General features: G+C 45.3%; 2 protein-coding genes across 2 annotated transcripts; both read right to left on the bottom strand.

The window, feature by feature from the left end:
• Positions 1 to 518: 518 nt before the first annotated feature.
• Positions 519 to 18,597, bottom strand: kat14 (lysine acetyltransferase 14). Its single transcript, XM_041983995.1, has 10 exons — positions 18,339 to 18,597; positions 17,888 to 18,009; positions 8,535 to 8,656; positions 8,295 to 8,467; positions 5,814 to 6,248; positions 5,155 to 5,741; positions 1,506 to 1,639; positions 1,257 to 1,432; positions 994 to 1,184; positions 519 to 918 (listed from the first exon to the last, which is right to left on the bottom strand). The coding sequence occupies exons 1-10, from the start codon at positions 18,595 to 18,597 to the stop codon at positions 745 to 747; spliced, it is 2,373 nt and encodes a 790-aa protein (XP_041839929.1). The 3' UTR covers positions 519 to 744.
• Positions 18,503 to 25,143, bottom strand: LOC121638931 (protein PET117 homolog, mitochondrial). Its single transcript, XM_041984037.1, has 3 exons — positions 24,990 to 25,143; positions 18,717 to 18,864; positions 18,503 to 18,634 (listed from the first exon to the last, which is right to left on the bottom strand). The coding sequence occupies exons 1-2, from the start codon at positions 25,083 to 25,085 to the stop codon at positions 18,718 to 18,720; spliced, it is 243 nt and encodes an 80-aa protein (XP_041839971.1). The 5' UTR covers positions 25,086 to 25,143; the 3' UTR covers positions 18,503 to 18,634; position 18,717.
• Between the last annotated feature and the right edge of the window lie 415 nt (positions 25,144 to 25,558).

Raw genomic sequence — 25,558 nt, 5'->3', positions numbered from 1 at the left:
TCTTCTCTTTCTTTTCAACTCCGTTGGGATTTGAAGTGTTGTTTCACTGATAATCTTGAGTTTGGAGAGTTTTATCAGTTGATCCCGATGGTAAACAAGTCTCGTTGCCATGGAGACTCACAATAACAAGTCTTGCAAAAAGAAAAAATATTCAGAAAAATCTCCCGTATAGCACAGCCTCTGACCAGCGCGAAAAATCTACCCGAACAGACACAGATTGACAGCTGATATCTTAAAAAAGACGGCTATATTGCAAAAAAATCATAAGTTAAAAACAGAGCTACTACAATTGCTGCTGCCACCTAGCGGCGCATTATGAAGAATCTAATTCCTTTCAAGCCTTATATTAAAGTACTGATGTCATCACACTAGTGGAAGTATATACATGTATGCAATCAGTAGTTCATCTGTTAGTATGTGTCTTACTTATACGTAAACTCTGCGAGCTGGAATATTTATGCGCTGGAACGACATACGAACACAGATGATCCAACTAAAAACCTCCTGGAGACAACACGTGGGCGGAGGTTCTTTATTCATCACATCTACATGAGAAAAAAACAGGTTTGAAATCAGCTGCAGAGGAAACAGAAGGTTTCTGCGGGGCTGGAAAAGCCCCACCCCTTGTTTATGATTTAACATCTGAAACTGGACCAAACGGCTTCACTGTATAAAACATGTCAGCTGACCCAAACTGCTTCAACGGGCCATACAGGTCCGGTTCTGTCCATGCTGCGTCAGGCGTCAGCGTCTCAGTCGCAGGAAGAAGGCGTGCCGGCACTCGCTGCTCTCCATGGGGTAGTACTTATCGTAGAAGTCCAGGATGTACTCCTCGGCCTTGAAGCCGAACTTCTGGTACAGCAGCATGGCCGGGTTACTGGCTGACACATGCAGCGTCACATCCTTCCCCATGCAAGTCTGAAAAACCCAAACACACCTCAGAACCTAGGCCTTCAGAACCAACACTGACACCTCTGCTGGACCTGGACTTACCTGGATCAAATGGTAGATCATGAAGGTCCCTATCCCGGCCTGCCTCCACTCCGGGTGGACCAGCAGGAAGGAGATGTAGGCCTCGTTGTATTTGACATCCGGCACCATGAACCCGAAGCCGACCACCACCTTCTTATACAGGACCACCACGCTGAAGTCCGGGTACTGGAGGCACTCGGACAGGTCCACACCTGGAGGGGGAACCAATGGAGGTTTGATTCATGGAGGACAGGTCAGGAGGGGAACCAGGATACGCTGCCTACCTGGCCAGAAGCTGTCGTGACACATGGCATTGACGGATGGGATGTGGTTCGGGCGGACGTAGCAGTAGTCGAGCGGAGCATCTGGTTCAGGAGTCCAGTCCAGATCTTTCCGATGAGGGAACGCCCGGATCTCAGCCAGCAGGCGGAGCTTCACTGGGCGAGACTCGTAATCCCTCCTGAGAAACACAGGTGAGATTCTCTTCAAGTGTCAGGAGGCTCCGCCCACCTGAAGGTCACAGAAAATTATACCTGATGAATGGTTTCAGGATCCGGGACGTGTACGGACTCTTGATGCTCTGGTCCAAACCGCCTTCAGCTCCCATCAAACGGTTCCAGAAAGACACGGACTTCTGCTGGATACTTTGCCTGCTGGGGGGGTTCGTCTGCAGGGACACACACCGGGTTCAGTCTACAGGTCGGACCAGAACCAACCCACACAACTCTACCTGGGTCAGGAGGACGTTCTCAGAATCTGAGATCAAAGCTAACCGGGACATAGTGGGTCACACATGGAACTACAGTCAAGACCAGAACCAGATGGACAGAGGTTCAACACAGTATCAGGTGGGTCAGGTGGTTCAGGTAAACACGAAGATGAAAGTCATGTGACACAGCACCTCTGCCTCAGTTACAGTAGAGGAGGATCTCCAGCTGTGGTAAGTAAATGTTTATACAGCACCTTTCAAGATAAAAATCACAACATGCTTAACAATAAAACAGAACACAAAATGACAATAACACAGAGAATAAAAACAAACAAAACTAAGTAAAAGCAAGTTTAAAAAGATGTGTTTTTAGCTGCTTTTTAAAAGAGATCATGGAGTCCACAGATCTCAGGCTGAGAGGAAGGAGGGAAGAGGGAAGCAGCCACGGCTGCGAAGCCTCCGTCACCTTTGGTTTTCAGTCGTGTTGGCTTAACAACCAGCAGACCTTCATCACTTGATCTCAGAGACCTGCTGGGAACGTAGGGCTGCAGAAGGTCTCTGATACCCTCAGGTGTTTGGTCATAAAGGACTCGATAAGGTAAAACCAGAAGTTTAAAATGTACTCTGTAATAAATGGGAAGCCAGTGCAGCTAGATCAGTAATGGAGTAACATGAGAGAATTTGGTGGATTTTGTTTTCAGCCTTGCAGCAGCGTTCTGAACAATCTTAATCATGTGAAGATGGAATTCCAGTAATGAGGTCTGGATGAGATGAAGGCATGGACCATCATCTTCATCTCAGATGGTGAGACAACTGGACTCAGCTTGGCAACGTTGCTGAGATGATAAAAACAGGAGCGAACAAGTGATTTTATATGAGCATCTAAAGACAGTGCAGGGTCAAGAGTTACACCAAGGTTCCTGACCGAGGGCTTAATACATGAGGCGAGTGGGCTGAGACTCTCAGCTATCTATGGGAAAATCTGTCAGGGGCACAAACAAGACCTCAGTTTTTATATCATTACGCTTAAGAAAGTTATCATTCATCCAACTCCTGACAGCATCCGGACACCGAAGCAAGGTCTGAATCTTAAAAACATCCTGAGGTTTAAAAGAAATAAAAAGCTGAATATCATCAGCATAACAATGATAACAATGATAATAAATAAAAGAGCCTATAATGTGCTGCAGAGGCAGCAAGTATAAAATAAACAATAAAGGTCCAGAACAGATCCCTGTGGAACACCAAAATCAAGAGATGAAAACGAGGATCTGAACTTTGCAGCAGCCACAGAAACTAATCTCCCAGAGTTTAGTACATTTTCAGGGCCAGAAGCAGGTCTCAGTACTGAGTTCCTTCCTTAAATCCATCCTGATCCACCTCATCCGGCTCCTGATCCACCTCATCCGGCTCCTCTGGAGCAGCAGTTCTACTCTGATTTCCTGCTGGATGGTCGAGCTTCTCATCTTATCCCTACAGATGTCCAGATGAGGGCTGCAGCCATTAATTTGTTATAGAGATTCTTTAAAAAGTAAAGTTTTAATAACTTATTATTAATTGTAATAACTGATTAATCTGCCACTTTAATAGGTCAATTAATCTGAAAAGTTTTTTCCTGTTCCTTTGAAGATCTTGTGACTAAAATGCAACAGAGGTGTAATGGTAGAAAAGTCAGTAACAGAAATTTATATATAAGCTGTTGCTTCGGTGACAAAGGGCAGCCTTGGTGGAGTCCAACCCAACCTGGAAATGATTCTGATTTACTGTCAACGATGTGGACCAAGCTCTGGCACCGGTCGTACAGGGACCGGACAGCTCGTACAAGCGGGTCCAGCGCTCCACGTCAAACACCATCTCCAAGTTTACAAAGCACATGTAGACTGGTTGAGTGAACTCTCATGCCCACCCCAAAACCTTGAAGAGGGTGTAGAACTGGTCCATTGGTCCACTGGTCCTCCTCAATCTGAAGTTCGACTATCTGACATACTGTAAATGTGATCCCCCTGTAGGTGGAACACACTCTCAGGTTCCCCTTCTTGAAGAGGTAGACCACCACCCCATCCTCCCCCACCATCTGAGCCAGCTTGTTGAAAGCTGACAGCTCCGCCCTTTTCTTTACTCAACTGTCCAAGACTTGCAGCTGCAAGTCCAGCAACGTGACTAGAAAGTTGATCATCGAACTGCAGCCTTGAATGTCCTGGTGCCAAGCGCACATGTGGACACTTTAAAACAAGGGGCCGGTTGTTCAAAAGATTTAATCCGGATAAAAGCTATCCGGATTTTTTGAATCCATTTTTTCAGGATGGCGGATCACGTAATCCGGCTTACTTTTGTCCCGGATGTCCAAAGCAAAACAGGATTGGATCGCCCTGATCCAAAATCCTGTTTTTCAGGATCACGTAATCCGGATTTCGAGCATGTAGGTCAGTGTTCGCTGTCGGCCATGTGAAGAGCAGCAGGTAGAAGAGACGTTTGCCTGCTTTGCGAGTGGAACCACCGGGAGCAGGTAACATCATACGTGCATGTATTGCTCTGCTAACATGGCGACCGGGCGGATTCTCCCTCTCTGTGTTAATGACGCCCCGTGTGGACGTACCGGACCAACCTCGGGCGGGACGTGTAATGAGGGATGCAATCGTTAGAAATGTCATTTTTTGACAGGTTCTCCTCTGATTACGCTGTGATGAATAACAGGAAAATGGAACATTTTATTAGTGTTTGTTATTGGATCTGTTTGGTCGTTTATTTCGTGGGAACATGATGATGTCATGTTTTTATTTTTACTTTGTGCTTTTTAACCGTTTTATTTTACTACGCTGTCCCTATGTTAACTACTTTATCACTGGAACAGTTAAGTCAGGTGTAAAATACAAATATAAGCATGTTTACCGAATAAAGAGTTCTATTATTTGATCAGCTGTTAGGTTTTACCGCAGTTTCTTTCTGAAATCCGCCTGGTAATCCTTCCCTCTGCTGGGATCAGGATAATCCTGTTTTTTTGGATCAAAGTTATCCGGATTCTACTCAGACGTTTTGAACAACCCAAACTGAGGGTTTTATCCGGATAACAACCAGGATTTCAGAATCCAGAATTTCTGTTTTGAACGACACAAGATTTGATCCTATCCGATAACCGAAATCCGCTAGGATTACGTTTGAACAACCAGCCCCTCCTGGTGTTAATTATGGACAATTCATGATGAACACAGAAGTCCAATCACACAACATGTGACTTTCCACATCCCAGAGCTAACTTTAGCTTCTTGTTCACAAGAGAGGGGGCCCATGTAACAGGCTGAGGCCCACCTCTAGGCCAGGCTCCAGACCCTGGGAGGCCCTACCAACATAGCTCCTGGGATCACTGGGATGCTTCCATTACGATAAGGTGGCAGCTCAGGTAGGGGCCAAGGTAATGTTTCTATATAAAAGTCAAACATAATTTGGATCTGAATCAGAAGTGGGTCAAGGTTCACCTGAAAGCGGTCCAGAATTCGCAGTTCCTGGCTGCTGGTGCAGTATCTCCCCTTGAGTCCGCCCACCAGCTGAGACCCCGTCTCCTGGGCACTGTAGATCCCGCCCACCAGGCTCAGCGCGGCACTGACAGCTCCATCAATGTCCAGCAGGGGGAGCCCCCGCTGCCTCTTGGCCTGGCGGACCAACAGCTTCCTGTGAAGGCGTTTTGCCGGCGGCGTAACAGCAAGCGCCAGCGGGCAGGTGTCAAGCCGCCGTAGCAGCATCCTTTCCTCGTACAGGCTGAGGATGGCGTAGCGAGGACTCTGGGCAGAGCTGGAGACTCCGTCTCCTTTCTCCAGATGCGCCATCCTCCTCCGTTCGACGCCGCCTACTCCACCCCCTCCACCAGAGGATGTAGGTGGACCTTCGCGCCGCCCCACTGGCTCTTCAAAGTCTTCCTCATGCCCATGGCCATCGTCATCCTCACTCTCTACTTCTCGCTTGATCGGCGGTACTGGGCGGAGCTTCTTGCGGGCAACAAGGTTGGCGGTAGGAGGAGGGATGTACTCCATCCCAGGGTCAATCATCCCCCCCATCTCCTCATCATCTGCATTGAGGACACATCATCAGTGACACCACAGCAATGCCACCTTGACATGGTGGGCAGTCACTCACTCACCGTGGAAAAGCGCCTGCGGCGGCATTGCATCAGGAATCAGGTCAGCCTCTGACAGCAAGCTAGGTGTAGCCGAGTGAGAAGCTGGTGTTCCTGGAGCGGAGAAGTCCGGTGATGGTGACGGTGATGGGCTGGTAAGTGGCGTACGGTCTGAGGAGCTGAGGGAGGAGAAGTCAATGACCTCACCTTTCTCCAGAACCAGCTCGGGGCGCCGCCCGCCGCTCCCACTGCGACCTCCACCTAGTTTGACGGGCGTGGAGGAGGCACTGCAGTCAGTGTAGCCGCCCACAGCCTCCTTCTGCGCTCGCCGGATGTCCTTGGCCTCCTGAGTGCGGGAGCGTTTTTCCTTCAGCTGCATGGCATTCTCCACTGGGTTCCTGGTGCCCCGTTTCCTCAGGCCCTCTACAGTGATGATCGGGTCCAGTGCTGGTTTGGACACTGCGGGTCGACAACAGTTCAGCACTAGAACAGCCTCCGAGGACTGCATCGCCAGGACGTTCCTCCTCGGACCGCCTCGCCTCAGGACGTTCCTCCTCGGACTGCCTTGCCAGGACGTTCGTCCGAGGACCGCCTTGCCAGGACGTTCCTCCGTGGACCGCCTTGCCAGGACGTTCCTCCGAGGACCGTCTTGCCAGGACGTTCCTCCGAGGACCGCCTCGCCTCAGGACGTTCCTCCTCGGACTGCCTTGCCAGGACGTTCGTCCGAGGACCGCCTTGCCAGGACGTTCCTCCGTGGACCGCCTTGCCAGGACGTTCCTCCGAGGACCGCCTTGCCAGGACGCTCCTCCGAGGACCATCTTGCCAGGACGTTCCTCCTCGGACTGCCTTGCCAGGACGTTCGTCCGAGGACCGCCTTGCCAGGACGTTCCTCCGTGGACCGCCTTGCCAGGACGTTCCTCCGAGGACCGTCTTGCCAGGACGTTCCTCCGAGGACCATCTTGCCAGGACGTTCCTCCGAGGACTGCCTTGCCTGGACATTTCTCTGAGGACCATGTTACCTGAATGCTAGGCTAGGTGTGGGCAATATCGCCAAAAATTTGCCTCACAATATTTTTCCGAAATATCTCAATTTCAGACATGATGTCTTTGGCCACACAATAAGTCACAGTTTCGGTAAAATCCTTCCACTGTTTGCCCGACTTTCCATAAGGTATACAGCTAAATTTAGACTATACGTAGCTGCTGAAGGACTGCTGTATAATAAGCACTCTAGGTTAGTAACTGGTTACTGGTTAGTTACTAACCAGTAACTAGTTACTGATTAGTAAGTAGACTTCGAATGTTCTTTTTATTTGTTATCTATTTTGATGTGTGTAAAGGCTTGTTTTATCTTTAACATGCATGAATTGCTTTTCTCATGTAAAGCACTTTGTGTTGTGTCAACATGAAAAGTGCTATATAAATAAAGTTTAATTGGATTTGATTTGGTTACTAGTTAGTAACTGGTTAGTCAGTTCTAGCTTCTTGCTGGAAAAGAGAATATTTTGAGAATTTTGTTGAGCATTTTAAAAGAATATTTTAAAGCATTTTAAAACCTATTTTCTGGTTTAATGTATTCGGTGGCTCTTATAACCACGATTATTTTACGTGGATAAACATTTAGCTAGTGGAAACTCTGATCGGCCGGTAACTTTACAAACTTACTAGCCACATTGGTTTGTGATGAAAAAAGTTCATTTAGAGCCCTGTACATACTTGGGCTAGTCTTATTCAGCTGAAAGCCCTTGTATTGTTTGCCATATCGATGATTCGGGATGTTAAATGAAAAATGTTTCTCTAACCCGACAAAACGGTTGCTGCGCTGCACTGCAAATGGTATTCCAGTGGTATGGGTATCTTTGACAGGCTTACCCCAAATTTCCACTGAGTCCATGTGCGCCATGGTTTCGTTCCAACCTCTGTGGCGCATCAATCCACACCGGAAGCGTGTCAGGTGCAAAGCACATGCAAGTGCAGTCCGAAATCACGAAATCACAGGAGCATCTTGTGATTCTCCACTTCCAGGATAAATGTCTCGTCATCCACGATGAAAAAAACCCAAAAGAAAATGACATCCTGACTGGTTAATGGCGTAATGTTTACATTACTGCTGCGCTTGATACGTTCTCAAAAATAGAGCCCAGGGGTAAAACCAGCCAGGACCACCACTGAGCAATGATGGAGGGTCTACCTACTGTATTTGCTCGGATTCAACTTCAGAAGCGGCAGCGCTGTTTTAGGAAGACGTAACAAACAGCAGGACGTACTAAGGCTAAATTATTTTAAAAGGCAGATTCTGGTTTATATCACTGTCTTGTTTGGAGCCAAAATTAACATTCTATTCTACAGAATAGAACGGTACTCGCAGAGACGTCTCACCTGGACGGTACTCGGAGAGACGTCTCACCTGGACGGTACTCGGAGAGACGTCTCACCTGGACCTCCTTAACTGGATGGTCCTCAGAGGAATGTCACATTTGGATGATCTTTGGGGGAACGTCTTACCTTTAGTCTTGGTGCTGGACTTATCCACCTCCGGTCTCAGGGTGGGGGGTCGGTTCTGGACCAGCTTCCACCAGCCAGGTTCTCCAAACTCCTGCGCTCCAGAGCGGAAGAAGGTTGGACTTCCAACCGACAGGCAACCGGCAACCGTGCTCCACCATGTCGACGTCTTCTTCCTGGCAACAGAAAGACGTCAGCTGGGTCAGACTAAAGTGTTGGAGAGGACATGTAGGAGTAGCTCACCTGGTTCCCAGCAGGAAGTTCCAGTGCCGACCAATGAATGCGCAGATGTCTTCCTTCCACCTGAAGTAGCCCTGGCGGCCTGTACCCTCCAGAGACAGGTTGTACATGGCCAACATCACCACCTGACCATAGGAGACGCTTAATCAGAAACACAGCTGTGGGTCTGTGAAAGGTTTTTAGTTTAGTTTATTAAGAACCCCTTAGCTGCAGCAAAGCCACGGCTATTCTTCCTGGGGTCCAGCAGACGTATGCAAACAATAAAACAAAGAAAATACAGAAACATTATAAACGTAAAACAAAACAAAAGCCGTGTATATTTAGCCTTCACATACAGCCAAGTGAGCTTTACGCTTCCTCAGTTCTTCATATTCACATTATGAGACACATAGAAGGTGTGTCCCAGTTCAGGGTCTGCACACTTCGAAGTTTATTTTAAAAAAGTATGCTTTTTTTAACTACACTTTAGCATAAACGTTACAAAACCAAGTACATTTAAAGCATGTTTGTTAAATGGTGACATTAAAATTCGGTAATATTTGATATTCATGGGCTTTTAAGGGGTTAATGAAGTGTGTACCGGCTGGAAAACAACAGAGCCTCAAACCGTGTTTTTTTTTTTTTTTACTGTCGGTGTTGCCGCTCGTGTTCAGTGTCCTCTAAAGTGTCCTATGAGTAATTTCAGAAGTTTAAGTGATTCAGCGTCCTGTGTTGTTGCTATGGGAAACTCTTGTTGACTAGGTAGGCTGTCCCATTCCCCAACGCTAAGCAGACTTCAAAGTGTGTAGCCTGCGTAGTCTGCACACTTTGAAGTGTGCAGACCCTGAATTGGGACACACCTTATGTCATACAACGCTGTGTACCACCCTTACTTTTTATAATGTATACACGTACATACATCCATACATACATGCATACACACACACACACATATTTCAACCATATATTTGCATGTTCTCCCCGTGTATGAGTGGGTTCACTTTGGTTACTTTAGCTCCTTCCCACCTTCCAAAGACATGCATGTTAGGTTAATTAGTGACTAAATTCTCCCAAGGAGAGTGTGTGTGTGTGTGTGTATGTGTGTGTGAATGGTTGTTTGTCTCGTACTGCGTTGGCCATGCGTTGGACTGGTGACCTCTCCAGGTATACCTGCCTCTTTATTTATATATATATATATATATATATATATATATATATATATATATATATATATATATATATATATATATATATATATATATACACACACTAGTGCTGGGCAACAATTAAAATTTTTAATGCAATTAATCGCATGACATGCTGCGATCAATCGTGATTAATCGCATCGTTACACGTAAAATGTCTCTTTCCTTTAAAAAAAGGCCTACAGCTATAAAAAGAAAATGCAGTAAGTTTTGGTTTACTAACACGACATCAGGCGTCTCCAACCTGCAATTTTTTAAATCTATCTTTCTTGTCATCAGGTTGGAAACCATGGACTTTTTTTTTTTCTTTCTTTTACAGCATTTTCCACAAATATCTACATTCCTTAGCAGAAAGTCTGTCTATCCTCTTTTTTTTTTTTTTATAAAGGTTTTATGTTTTTCTTTATTTTAAAACCTAAAAATGGAAATAAAAATGTGGTTCTTCAAAAATAACAAACATCCTATGGTGGCTCTTCATTAAAAATATATATTAAGTTTCCTTTTTGAAAAGTCTGGTAACATTTGCGTCTCTAAAGTAGTTTTATTTAGCTGCTGAGGGAAAAATGGCTCTTTGGATTGGAAAGGCTGCAAACCCCTGCACTAAACACATAAACAGGTTTAGCAGCAATTTTCAGATAAAATATTTCTTCATATATAAAACCAAATATTTATGAGAAAGAAGGATGAAATGTTCAGGATTTACTAACTAAAAGGTAAAAAGTCAGCAGGATGGATTTAAAGCTGTGAAGCTGCTTCCTTCTAAACACAGAAGGAACAATATGTGATGAATATCAGCATCAGGTGAACAGACAGAAAGCAGGATTAGAATCTCACAGCTTCTAGATGGTGAAGAGAGAGAAATATTCACAATATGCACAATAACTTCCATCCATGCAGCTTCACTGCTTCATTATCCACATTTCTGGCCTATAATTTATCTAAACTTTATTTTCAGCCTCCGCTACCGGGAGTTAAGGGTTAACATCTCGTTTCCGGGTGTAGCATCAGGTCTGTAGATGTAACTATAAACATGTGTGGTATCCACAGAAAGTCCAGAATCTCAGCTACCAGCTCAGTAAAACCATTTCTATCACCAACACACACAGTTAAGACAACAAATATGTAAACACAGATGCTGTCTCCCCGTGTCCACCCCACGGCATGAACACGAACAAACGACTCCTCTACTGAAAGCTCACATCTCACAGATTCCACAGCTGGAAGTTTCATCTCGCTACGACCAAGATTCACCGAACCAGAAGCAGAAGAAGACCCGATTTATGCTTCACGTTTGTAAAAGTCAGAAAACATGTCTTACCTTTGCTGTCTGGCATAAATTAAAACCGCATTTATTAAAAAAAATAATAATAAAAAAGTTTCCCGTCCAAAAATTACGATGTTCTGTCCATCTGCATGTATTTTTACAAAGAGAAACGTTGGTTCGTTTATTCTTCTTCCTGTTCCAGACAGAAAACATCTCTTTATGTTAATAAACCCGCTCTCTCCCGGTCACGTCAGACGCACCGCTGCAGCAGGGATGAGAGACATGGACGCCATGTTTCTGTCATCAAAGCCAACGGCCAAAAAAAAAAAAAAAAAAAGGCGTTAATTAAGCGTCGCGTTAACGTGCCCAGCACTAATATATATATATATATATATATATATATATATTTATATATATATAAATATATATATATATATAAATATATATATATATATATAAATATATATATATATATATATATTTATATATATAGTGTAGTGGTCATCATGTTCACTTCACACGCGAAAGTTCCTTTTTTCAAAACCAAGCGGAAACACCAAACAAGGTCTGTGTGGGGAACCAGAGCACCCTGGTGAGAAATGGGCTACTGGAACAAGACGGAAATGGACGAGAGGCGAGAACAAGGCTCTGTTGGAATATTACTACTCCAGTAACCCTAGTCAGGGGTTACATGCAGAGAAAGTGGGAAATATGGAATCTTCGAAACCCACAATCAACACTCACTGCCAAACAACTAGTAGCTCAACGTTCCAACATCCACAGATGGCAACTGCTATCACAGCTTGAGATTAACGAGGTACAACGCAAATGCTATGGCAAGGGGGAGCCAGGACGCCAGGTCAGTGGGGAGTTAACTACAACTCCCCATCTAGAGATTGGGTACGAAGCCCCAATAAGCACAATCACACTGAGCGAGGCAGCAACTGACCTAAGAGATAAGATCATGGCAAACATGAACAGCAGGCAACTCCAACGCCAATTATAGAAGCTGAGTGGAAGGACCATCGGAAAGTTTCCTGGAAGATGTGTATGCAGCTTTGAGAACGATTCCTACAATGACCATCACTGAAACCAATGAGCTGATCTACACCTCAGCAGCAGTTATCCTTGAGGTGTTTGGCTATCAACCAAAGAGCAACCATGAAGATACATATCCACCATGGAAGAGGAGGTTGGAGGCTAAAATCAAGGCAGCTTGGAGAGAAGTGAGCCAACTATCAAAGCTCCAGAAAGGTGCAATGAAAAACAGGTACCCAGGAGGTACAGCCAGATGCCCATACCTGAAGCATACCCGCCTAAAGAGGTACACGAGAGAAATTGAAGCAAGGCGAATAAACCGGCTGTTCTCAACTCAACCAGCTAAAGTGTACTCTCAGTGGCAGGGTAATAACACCAGGGCAGACCCGCCAAGGCTGGAGACTGAACAATACTGGAAAAGCATATGGGAGAAGGAGGCATCGCACAACAGCGATGCACAGTGGCTGATGGATCTAAGAGCAGACCACAGCAACCTCCCTGAACAAGAACCAGTAACCATCACAGTGGCAGACATTCAACAAAGAGTCTCAGGTATGAAGAACTGGACAGCACCAGGGCCTGACATGGATCACACATAGGGCTGAACGATAAATTGCATTTGCGATAATATTGCGATAAGACAAAATGAGATTTTCTAACTGCAAAGGCTGCGATTTGAATCGTCGCGAGATCTGGTCACGTGACTTGCGAGCGGTGCGCAGCGTGTACTACACGCCGTGTAGGCAGAGAGAGAACGCTGCAACCTGTTGGCCTCAAACTCGACAGAAGCTGCACAAAGTTTAGTACCAAAGAGGAAAGGACGTCAGGGGTGTGGAATTATTTTGGGTTTAATAAAGAAGCTGCTGCGCAGCGTCAGGTGTTGCAGAACCTGCCTTGCTACTGTTGCTACCTCAAGACGTAACACTACAAACCTTTATCAACACTTGAAAAACCATCACAAAGCCGTGTACGATAGTCACATGACTAAAACGCCATCGACCAGTGCTTCTACTTCAAGTAAGCAAAGTACAAGCCGACAGGGATCACTGACCGAATTGTTTGAAAGTGTAACTCCTTACGAACATAATTCAAAGCGGCACGCGGAAATAACTCTGGCAATAACGGAGTTCATAGCTAAAGACATGATGGCCATCAGCACGGTGACCAAGCCTGGGTTTACGGCTTCGATCAACACAATGGATGAGAGGTACACACCGTCACACACACATTTTAGCCTGGTTGCTATACCTGAGCTATATAAGAAATGCAGACAGAAAGTCGCAGCGGAACTGAAAACACTGATCTGTGGTCAAGCCGCACAGCGAAGCCAAACCAGAGTCTAACAGTGCCTTACACTGACGAAGACTTAAAGCTCAGAGCTCGATGCCTTCAAGCATCTTATTCCCCAGACGACCACACGGGGGAAAACACTGCAGCCGGCCTGAGAGATGGGCTTACTAGCTGGGATCTACAGGAAGAAAACCACGTATCCATAACGACGGACAACACATAGAATATGGTGATGGATGGATGGACAAGACTCCGGTGTTTTACGTACCGATTACATCCTGCCATCGGTACGTAAATTAGTAATGCGACTTATATACTGAATCCATGCGTGTGCGTGATTGTGTGTGAGCAGAGAGAGGCGGTGTGTCTGTGTGTGTGTGTCAGACAGACAGACAGACAGACAGACAGGCAGGCAGATTATTTAATAAATAAATTATGGTACTTAGACCAGTACAGTGTACAAGAAATAAAAAAAATAAAAAATAGCAGAGAATTGAATAATGAATAGAAGAGTTGGAGGGAGGAATGTGAGTGTGTTTAAACTGATAACACTGTATCACACAACTTTATAAATTCTACTGTTCTTGTATTATTTTTTATTACAGGCTCTGCTGGTGGGACACGTCTCCCACGGCTGGAAGAAGGAGGCAGCAATGCCTGAAGGAGCACAGCCTCATGGCTGAATGCCCAACAAGATGGGGATCCAAGGCAAAGATGATCTCCAGGGTGCTAGAGCAGCTCAAAGCCATATTTCAAGTACTGTCAGGTGACGGATATGCCGCTCCCTCATCCCTACATGGCAGGTTATTGAGGTGTTGGAGTCTGTTCACAAGGCACTGCATCTGCTCCAGGACTTTACAGATGCTGTCTCTGGAGAGAAGTATGTGAGCATCTTCTACCTCAAACCAGTTCTTCACCTTCTGGCCACATCAGTTCTGGCTGAAGATCAAGAGGACACTGACCTGACTAGGTCAATCAAAACCAAGGTCCTGGCATACCTTAACGACAAGTACAATGAGCCCAGGACCCAGGAGCTTTTGGATGTTGCATCCTTCCTGGACCCCAGGTTTAAAACCCAGTACATCACCACAGACAACATTCCTGCCATTAAGACCCGACTCAAGACTGGAATGCTGGAACAGCAAGGTTTCTAACCAGGTTATAATAACTGTGTCTCTATTATTTCACAACACACCTTGTATTTATTTCTTCATAATCTAACTTACTGATTACTAATTGCTGTTTTTTTTCTCGCACAGAAACCCCTCCAAGGCCTGAAAGTCTGCAGCCCTCTGGCAAAAAGGTGAAGAAGTCTCTTGGTTGCTTCGCTGAGGCCGAGTTAAAAAGTTACCTCATGAGCCCGGCCACTGATGGAGAAGAGGAACCCTTGGAGTGCTGGAAAGTGCTGGAAAGCTACGTAGAACTAAACAGAAGAATCTTTCTGGCTGACTGTGCCGTTCATTTCACACTCATGTGTGTTGTTACTGCTCTTACTGAATGAATACAGTATTTTCATTAGTGTTCAAAAAGTTTTTTCTTAATTAAGCTTTAATAAAAACACACACTTGTTTAAGGTTTAATAAGAACACACACTTGTTTAAGGTTTAATAAGAACACACACTTGTTTAAGGTTTAATAAGAACACACACTTGTTTAAGGTTTAATAAGAACACACACTTGTTTAAGGTTTAATAAGAACACACACTTGTTTAAGGTTTAATGACACACACTTATTTTGTGTTCATTGGGATTTTTGATTTATCTAAAAGAAAACGTGTCCAGAACATATTAAAGAACATATTTATTCTCTTTAGTTTTCCTGCACTTTAGTATGTGTGATGTTAATGTTGGATATCCCTAAGCTTTATTCTATATATATATATATATATATATATATATATATGTAATTTTAATTTATTTATAAACTGACTAATTAAGGTCAGGCAGTGTTTAAGAAGTTTAGTTCACAAGTTTACATATCATGTTTCATGAAACATAAAAGTTGGAAATGTGGTAAAGCCACAGATTTTATTTGCGTTATTGCTGTAATCTGCTGCACTTACATGTATGTTTACACCACACTTGTTTGGCAGAGTTTTGTTAACTTGCCCTGGTGAGTACTTGCTTAATACTTTCACTTGCAGTCTTGTAAGTTCACAACTAATTAAAGTAGATAAACAGTCACAGTGTTGTGTCTTTATCTTAACATCAGCCTAACGTATAAGAAAGAACCATTTATTTACAATAAATCTGGTTGTTTATTATAGTGAAGATTGATTTATTACTTGTGTTTGTTGAAAAGTTTATAAAAGGACGTTGAAAAGTAATCGCAAATGAAATCACAATTAAATTATTTTCCAAAATCGTTCAGCCCTATTCACACCTACTGGCTGAAGAAGCTAACTGCACTCCAGCTGCTGAAGGATGGGACCCACCCTGAATGGCTAACTGAAGGCCGGACAATCCTGATCCAGAAGGATCCCCTGAAGGGAACAGTTCCATCCAACTATCGGCCACTAACCTGTCCCCCACCACATGGTAGCTCATGTCAGGCATCATAGCGGCTAAGATAAGTGGGCACATGGATCAATACATGAGCACAGCACAGAAGGGCATTGGTAAAAATACCAGAGGAGCAAAACACCAGCTGCAGGTAGATAGAACAGTCACTCGGGACTGCAGAACCAGGAATACCAATCTGTGCACTGCCTGGATTGATTACAAGAAAGCCTATGACTCAATGCCACACACATGGATCATGGAATGCTTGGAGATGTATAACATCAACAGGACTCTAAGAGCCTTTATTGCAAACTCAATGCGGCAGTGGAAGACCACCCTTGAGGCCAACTGCAAGCCAATTGCACAAGTGTCCATTAAATGTGGCATATACCAAGGAGATGCCCTGTCCCCTGTGCTGTTCTGCATAAGTCTGAACCCCCTCAGCCAAATAATCACCAAGACTGGCTATAGATACCGTCTCAGGAATGGGTCCACCATCAGTCACCTCCTCTACATGGATGACATCAAGCTGTACGCCAAGAGCGAGCGAGACATTTACTCACTGATCCACACAACCAGGATCTACAGCAATGATATAGGAATGTCATTCGGACTTGAGAAGGTGGATGGTGACAAAGAGAGGGAGGGTAGTCCATACAGAAGGGGTCTCACACCCAGACGGCAGAATAGCAGACATTGAGGAGAGCTACAAGTACCTTGGAATCCCACAAGCAAATGGCAACCTCGAACAGGCCACAAGAAAAGCAGCCACAGCCAAATACCTCCGACGAGTAAGGCAAGTTCTAAGGAGTCAGCTCAATGGCAAGAACAAGGTCTGGGCAATTAACAGCTATGCCCTGCTGGTCATCAGATACCCTGCGAGAATAATATGCTGGCCAAAGGAAGAGATTCAGACCACAGAAGACACGAAAGCTCCTGACCATGCATGGAGGGTTCCACCCCAAATCCAGCACCCTGAGACTGTACACTAAGAACAAGGAAGGAGCAGAGGACTAGTGAGGGTCAGAACCACTATCCAGGATGAAACATCCAACATCCTTGAATACATCAGGAAGATGGCCTCAACGGGCAAAGTGCTCGGTGAATGTCTCAGGCAGTGGAAAACAGATCATGTGGTGATGGAGGAACCATCATGGGAGGAAAAGCCCCTCCATGGGATGTACCACCGACAGATAACTGAAGTGGCTGATATCGTGAAATCCTATCAATTGCTAGAAAGGGCTGGACTGAAAGACAGCACAGAGGCACTGATCATAGCTGCACAGGAGCAGGCCTTCAGCACCAGAGCAATAGAGGCCCATATCTACCATACAAGACAAGACCCCAGGTGTAGACTGTGCAAAGAGGCCCCTGAGACAATCCAGAACACAACTGCAGGGTGTAAGATGCTGGCAGGGAAAGCTTACAAGGAGCGTCATAACCAAGTGGCTGGTATAGTGTACAGGAACATCTGTGTGGAGTACAGACTGGAAGCCCCGAGGTCAAGGTGGGAAACACCTCCGAAAGTGGTAGAGAATAACCGAGCTAAGATCCTGTGGGACTTCCAAATCCAGACCGACAAAATGGTAATGGCAAACCAGCCGGACATTGTGGTGATGGACAAACAGCAGAGGAAAGCCATTGACATCGCAATACCAAGCGATTTTAACATCAGGAAAAAGGAACATGAGAAACTGGAGAAAGACCAAGGCCTGAAAGAAGAACTTGAGAAGGCCTAAAGTGAAGGCAACAGTGGTGCCCGTGGTCATCGGAGCACTCAGGGCAGTAACCCCCAAACTGGAAGAGTTCCTACAGCAGATCCCAGGACAAACCTCAGACATCTCGGTCCAGAAGAGTGCAGTCCTAGGAACAGCAAAGATACTGCAGAACCCTCAAGCTCCCAGGCCTCTGGTAGAGGACCTGAGCTTGGATGGATGAGAGACCGCCCACGGAGGGCGAGGGGACAATTTTATACATATATAAAAAAATAGATAAAAATATACTTAAACACATATATACATATACACACAGACACATATGCAAGGGTGAAGGGATGTGGCTACAGCAGGAGTGATTACCTGTTGCCAGGTGAGCCTCATCCTCTCGTAGCTCTCCTTCCCGTCCTCAGAACAATCACTGCAAATGAACTTGAAGAAGTTGTCTCCTTTCAGGTAGCTGGGCTGTTCCCCACGGAGCTGAGCTGGAATCAGAGCACGGTTACACAAGGGACTCCTAATCTCAGACACGCCCCCCCCCCCCCCAAGACACACTAATTTGAGAGACCCCCTTCCCCATGGAGCCCCAAATCCCAGAGACAAACCTCTCACAGGAGCCCCTAAAGAGACCCTAACCTGAAAGACCCCCTTCCCAAGAAACTCCTACTCGCCCCTACCCCAGGAACTCCTTATCTGAGAGACACCCCCTTCACAGAACTCCTGACCTGGGAGATCCTCTCCCCCAAGAGCCCCTACTTTGAGACCCCCTAATCTGGGGTCCCTGTAATCCGGGTGTCCTGGTAATTTGGTTTACCTGCAAGGATCCACTTGTGGCAGCGGTCGCAGTAGAAGGACATGTCCTCGCAGGCCCAGCCTCCGTCTGTCTCCTCACCCACGTCGCTGGTCAGCGAGTCCCCACTCTGATCATGTGACAGATCCACAGACCCCTGGTCCTCCGACTCCACAATCAGTAGTGTCTCCCCCTCCACCTCCCCCTCCTCCAGGCCCTCTGAGGCTGATGTGCAGGCCGCCTCGTCCTCCCCCCCCACCAGAGGCTCGCTGCTGCTGTCCATCACCTTTGGTACACCTCACACCTGAACAAGAGCACACCTAGATAGAAATGCATCAGTTACCATGGTAACCTGGCCCAGTTCAGACCTGTTAAAATGCCTGAAGGAGTGTCTCTACCTACCTCAGGTGTCCTGTGGGCGGAGCTGAGACTCTCTGTGCCGCCTCTCCTCCAGTTCCTGGGTCAGAACCTTTTGCTCCTGCAGCAGCCTCAGGTTCTCCTTCTTCCGCTCCAGTCGCTCCAGATCCCGAACCACGCCCTCGTGAAGACGCTGCAGATACATGGAAGACATCAAACTTACGGTTCTGATCCACACGGTATCAGGGCTCCGGTCCAGACCTGTTTTGGTTGGTTCTGAGAGTCAGAAAGACCAAAACAGACAGAACCAGAAGTTCTAATGAAACCAAAGACATCAGAACCCTTTTAATAACAAAACCCAGTTACACGTCCAGGTCCAGTTTGACTGGACCTCTCCACCCCAGTAAATCAGGAGAGGAACCTTTCAGTTCAGATGGTCCAGTTGGAGATGTTGACCCAGCTCCTCCATTTTTAGCTGCAGGTTAACTCACCTGGAGGAGGAAACATGAAGACCCTCCTCTGTTTTCGCTCATGTTCCCTGAATCTTCTCAGCAAACATCTCCGCCTACTAGTCCCTCCTCTTCCTCATCCTCATCCAAAAATCTGTTTTTCTTCTTCTGGCTGATTTAAGTTTTAAGATGATCAAATCCTCAGCAGCCAGATTCTGGTCCCGATTCCGGTCTCAGCAGATAAAGATCATCGGGCCGTTTTTGTCCCGATTTTGTCCTTCCTGACCAAAGACAGCAAACGCCCGATTATCTTACGTTTTATAAGATTTTCCTATAAAATAATCCTGTGGTCTGAGTTGTTACGAGCCAATTCATCCTGAGAATCGCCTCCAAAACAGGTCGTGGCCGACAACTGGTAATATTTAACATGTTCAATATTCAAACCAAAAATCTTCACGTGTGAGGAAAGTCACCGACTCCGGAGTGACTGTGTGGAACAGAACGCAGCCAATCAGAGAGCAGGCTGGCAGGGGAGTAAGGAAGGATATAAAGTCCGTGTTCTCTAGTCGGTGGTTTTCACTTCTGGATTTTTCTGTTAATAATTGTCCCAACACCACCATCATTCCCTCATCTTGTATGTCCTCTTCCATGCTGGGTGTTGTGTTTTTCAGTTGTTACTATGGTTCTTCTTTGTTTTTCCGGTTGTTGCCATGGTGAGATGTCCGGCTCGGAGGACTAGATTCTAGGTCGGTTGCGGGACAGCATCGTTGTGTTTGTGTTGTTCTGTGATGAGATTATCGGCGCCACCCAGTGGCGGGCCGTGCATATCACACCTAGGCCTTCAATGCCGTGTCACTTAGTCCAGCCTACATTTACGCACCTCATAATAACATCAGTATGACACCATGGCTCGAGAATACATACGGAAGCACGCTTTTTAAGCCTATTCATAACAGCGGTGGCAGTACTACTACACTTAACTGCTCAGTCGATCAGCGGGATGCTAATTTCAAGCTCAACTGCACAGGAGACGTCTGATATTTACAGTGTGTGTGATGCGCGCAGTGTTTACAGTGTGTGTGATGCGCGCAGTGTTTACAAGGCACACAGCGCTGTCCATGGTGCTACTTGGACCCTGAACCATCTACATGCACGTATGGAAACAGGCAGAGGCCCATGGCAAATTTGTGTCCAGGGCCCTTGGTGATGATAGTCTATGTTTTCAACCAACAAGCACACATTCACGATTAAGAGCGGGAAACTAAGATCACGGATATTGTCAAAACTCCAAAATAAAAAGCTATTTTAAGAGATAAAATAAAACGCTTGCACTCACCAATGCAGATCTCCTCCACAGTGCCTGCTTATTTGAAAATAAAATCCATCCTCCTTTCCTTTCTCAAGAAGACTTCAATGGCTCTGTTGTACAGTTTATCTGTGCGTTTCAGTTCCATTAATAAGTGCTTTTCTTTGGACATGGAGGCTAACACTGAAAGCCGTGTCTGCCCGGTCGTATTTCTGGCATAAGTTTTAATGCTCTTTAATGCCGAGAATGACCGCTCAACAGAAGCAGTGGACACAGGGATAGTCAAAACAGGCCAGTGCGTAAAGTTGCCCCATACTCTCAGCGGGACTTTTCCCTTCAAAATCAGCCATGGCAAACATTACAGTCAGTTCTGTTTTAAGTCGGGGAAGATCAAACAGTATACCGTGGCTCCGTGTTAAGCTGGAGAAGTCTGAAAGTGCTGGGGGTCGAGAAGGGACAGAAACATCAGCATTTCGTGGTCCTGAAATCGATTCCGTATCTGGGAAAGAATGTTGTCCAGAATGCTGTCGTGGAGTTGTTGGTAGTGCGCACACAGGTCGCCTTGTGCCGCGCCCTGGCCTCGGCGCACGCTTGGAGCACTTGAGATGCGCACTGTTTCTTCGTATATCTCACAGAATCTGCCCCTCGCTCGCTCAACTGTGTCACAAAACTCCTTCCCCCTTGCCATGCAGAACTGTACATCCAGCGATTTTTTCTGCAGTATCCAAAAAGCACATCAGCATACTCAAATACTCCGTTGAATGTGTTGAGCAAAAAACAAAACTCAAAATCATCCAGACGTGCAATAAATCCATCTGCACACAGTGTCCTGATCATACTCATCATGGTGTTCCACAATGTGATCAAACAACTCACAGCACAGCTCTCTTCTCATAGACCGTATTCACCAAACGTGATGTGTATGGCCACCGCGTCGGCGCGACGTGAGGAAGACGCCGCTTACACAAGTCATCCAGTAGTTGAGTGCGTTTTGGAGATCTGGAGAAGAATGCAGCGAGGCCGTTCAGGTTGGCAAAAAAGACCTTGCACTCTTTCAGCTTTGAGACCCCCTGAGTTAGTACTAGATTAAGATGATGTGCATAACAGTGAATGAATAAGGCCATAGGTACCTTCTCCTTTACTTTAGCCTGCACCCCATTGAGTCCAGAGGCCATTACCGCTGCGCCATCGTAACACTGTGCCACAACTTTGTCCAGAGAACATTTATATTCCTCAAAGAAATGAAAAATAAGAGCGGCAAGGTCATCAGCTCGCCTGCCACTGGTCACATCCACAAACTTGACATAATGCTCCTTGACACCTGTGGCCGTCACATAGCGCAGAGAGCTGTGCCATGTTAGCCACGTCTGTGGTTTCATCCACCATGACAGCGACAACAGGGGCTCTCTTGATCTCCATTTTGATCTCCTCTGCCATCACTTCAGCAACAGCATGAATTAGGTCGTTTTGTATTTTTCCTGATGTCCCAGTAAATACCGTTAGTGGACAGGTGGTAGTGCAAGTCTGTGTCATGTTCAGCCAGAAACGAAAGAAGCTCCACATAGTTGCCTCTATTTAGGGACTGCGGGCCTTCATCGTGTCTCCTAAATGAAAGTTCCTGTTTACCTAAAAACATGACACAATCCATCAGTCTTTTTAATATCTCCCTATTTTTCTTTACCCTTTCATTGTGGAGCTCCGTTTCCCTCCATGCCTGTTCGCTGAGCTGTAGATCCACTCGGGTGTCCCCAAATGTTTTTACAAGCACCGTAGCCTGTCGGTGCCCAGCCGTGCTTTGGTGTCTCGTTGCTGCCTCGGTGAAACAACTTCGGTTGGCAAATCCAGAGTAGCTCCAAACACCAAATCGGTCCGTTGCAAGCAACAGGCATTCCCAGCAGTACAGTTTACAGCGTTTTTCAGACGCTGTGAGCCACGGGTACCGTTCATAGTTGCCTGTCTGGAAATGGTGCACAAACCCTTTTCCCTGCTGGGACAGACTAGCTAGCTCGGGGGTTGGGCGACCTCTTCTCACAATTTCCAACTTTTCCTGAAAGGTCCGTCTTGAAAATGGCGCTGCAAGTATATCTGCAACCAGATCTATCTCTTCTCCTCCTTCAGCCATCGTGGATTAAAAGATATAGATATAGCTGTTAGCTGTTAGCAATCGGATCTCTGGGTTTAGTTCTGAAATTTTGTAAACTGCCGCCTTTTAGGTTCTCGCAAGTGCTCATCCAATCACAGGACACGTTCATGTCCAATTCAACGTGGACCTTCTAGCTGGCCTTGGTGTCGCCGACTCGAGATCTGATTGGCTATTGCAACTTACTGTGTCCGTTCAATTACAGCGCACGGGAGCCTGCTCTGTTGATTCTTAAGGCCTTAGGCAGATTTAGTAGAGCCTGACAACACAAGTTGGCTTAAATATGATTGGATAAAAACCTCTACTGTAATATGCACAACACTGGATGCAGCTCAACCACGTATATGGATATAATATGAAAACAGACAAGAGATAAAATTTGTATATATGTATATTATTAATTAATTAATTAATGTATTTATTTATTAATTATTATTCATTCATTAATTTATTTATTTATTAATTTCCTGAGTATGCTTAGGCATCACTGGCGCCACCACACACAGTACGATCAACACTGTTAATGCCTGATTTTTATCTTCATGTGTGGGGTCTCAAAAACAGATAAAACATCTCAGATTAAAAAAAATCCTTCTGTGTATAGTATGTGTATACAGATACACAGATAAACCATGGACTGTATATAAAAGATGGGCGGAGCCTCCGTGACATCACCCGTAGGTTTCTGAAGAGCAAACGTGAAGCTCATTGGGCGGTTCCTACCATCGCCATCTTGGTAGCGTCATGCTTGCTGTCGCTCCCGGAAATCCAAAAGTAGGCAAAGAGGTCAAACTGAGAAGAGGACTGTGAGCGTGGGGGTGGATAACTGACGTCTATCAAACTCCGAGCTGCCTGTAGCTAAGAGCTAACTGAACCAACTCGGATCTAATCCGAGCTAACCAGCTAACGGAGGTAGGTGGGCTAAAGCTAAGGTGAGCTGCTAGCCGGCTAAAAACCGCGGTTGTGATGCACTCTCCCTTCTTTCTGTGGATATTGGGTACATGTCAATCAAAAGGACACACCCCTAATTATGCCAAATTTCAAGATTAAATAACATCCAAATGGATGAGTTATAACCCCCCCCCCCCCCCCCCCCCCCCCCCCCCCCCCCCCCCCCCCCCCCCCCCCCCCCCCCCCCCCCCCCCCCCCCCCCCCCCCCCCCCCCCACACACACACACACAGTTGTCATGAAGGTAAACTTGACCTTTTAATCCTAAAATGGATTTTTGTACCAGGCTTTAAACATGTTTATTTCTGCTGTGAAGTTGGTCTTTTTAACATGGGAGTATATTTGCTGTGTTTTGGAGCCCCTAGTGGACGAGGGGGGAACTGCATTTTTTTCCACATTTCACCGCCAGAGATTTCCGCTTGGTCTAAATCCAGGAAGACTAAAAGTATTGGAGAGAAATCTAGTTTAATGTGATTTCTCATAATCAGATTATGATTTATACATGATAACTGAAATAATCTGATTATTCCAGAAATCACATGATCACTGAAATAAATCACTGAAACTCAGTCACTCCAAGATAGAGGACACTACCACACAGAGGACTGAGACAGGAAGTAAACAGAATCTTTCCCAATCCTTCAAAACAAAATTCCACTGAGCCCTGAATTGGTTTAATCTCCACCACTACAAAACAGTCAAGAACTTTCAATCCACATCTCAGAATTCTTCCAGTTAGAGCTGTAATTCTCCAAAAAGCGTCACCTTTATCAGGAAAACAAAAATGCACCCTCATGTTTGTCTTCAAGACACCACAAAAAACAAACAATAAGAATAAACTTAGAAACACAGATTTGTTTCTGTCACTGGTTTATTTTCAGACAAACTGGATTCTGTACAATAATTTGTATTTCATTTTCTTTATTTTACTGGGACATTAACAATTAGAGGTTTTTTGTTAGACTTCTCTTTTACTGAATCTTCCCAGAACAAATAAGCGGGGTATTATTTGTGTTTACATTAAATAAAAATAGATATTCTGGAAACATTTCTGGATTTTTAGCCTTCTATTGAACATCTGTTTCATTTATTCTACATTTCTTCCGATTTCTAAACGTTATTATTAATCGTTTTGAGCTCCTCTGTTGTTCACACACAAATGAATTAATCAGAGGAACGTCATTCCAGACAAAAACTAAAATAATTTACTTTTTTCCTGCTTGAGGCTTGTATTTTGAAGAGCTGTGCCGGAAGTGGCTACTGTTAACTTGACAGAGGCAGCAGCTACAATAATTTTTGACCCCGCAGCTAAACGGATCGGCCCGGTTCGGTCCTTTCTGGAAAGCCGCTGCTAGTTCATTAAACAGCGACAGGTATCAATTAAAGCGGAAAACGGTGCGTTCACGTCCCGCTGCACCAAAGCTAACCGTTATCTGAACCGAACAGAACACCGGTTCGGTTCGGAGTGGCTTACCTCTCTGTCCCAGCCCTGTTTGATGTGGACCGCAGTCACTGTGCCCAGAGTCAGAACCACAGAAACTCCCAGAACCACTTTGGAGGTTGTAGACATCACGTTCACGTTAGCCTCACGTTTGCCAGCAGCTAACTGGCTCCGCTGCTCTTCTTCTTCTTTGTTGGAGGACTAACAAATTCTTCTTCTTTTTATTTATAACTGTAAACATAGAAATGAAGCAGCGCCACCAGCTGTTGGAAGTCAGACAGGGTTCTCTGTTCAGATATCACATTTATTATTATTATTATTATTATTATTATTATTATTATTATTATTAAGTAACCACTAATTAATGATTTAAAAAAGGGAGGTTTATGGGATTCATTTCTTTGTCATTTCAGCCTGCGAGATGTAAAAAAAAATTTAAATGCAAATATTTTATTTTATGGAAGAATATTGCGTTTGCCTGGGAAAAAAAGCTTAGATTTTTCTGTAATGAGATAATAAAGATAAAATCTCAATGTCAGCTTTATTTATATAACACATTCAATAACCTACTGACAACCAAAGAAGACAATCATCAACAATAA

This window comes from Melanotaenia boesemani, chromosome 4, assembly GCF_017639745.1.
Source record: "Melanotaenia boesemani isolate fMelBoe1 chromosome 4, fMelBoe1.pri, whole genome shotgun sequence".
Classification (NCBI taxonomy): Eukaryota; Metazoa; Chordata; class Actinopteri; order Atheriniformes; family Melanotaeniidae; genus Melanotaenia; species Melanotaenia boesemani.
Note: the sequence above shows the minus strand (reverse complement) of the source record. Positions and strands in the feature narration are given on the sequence as shown.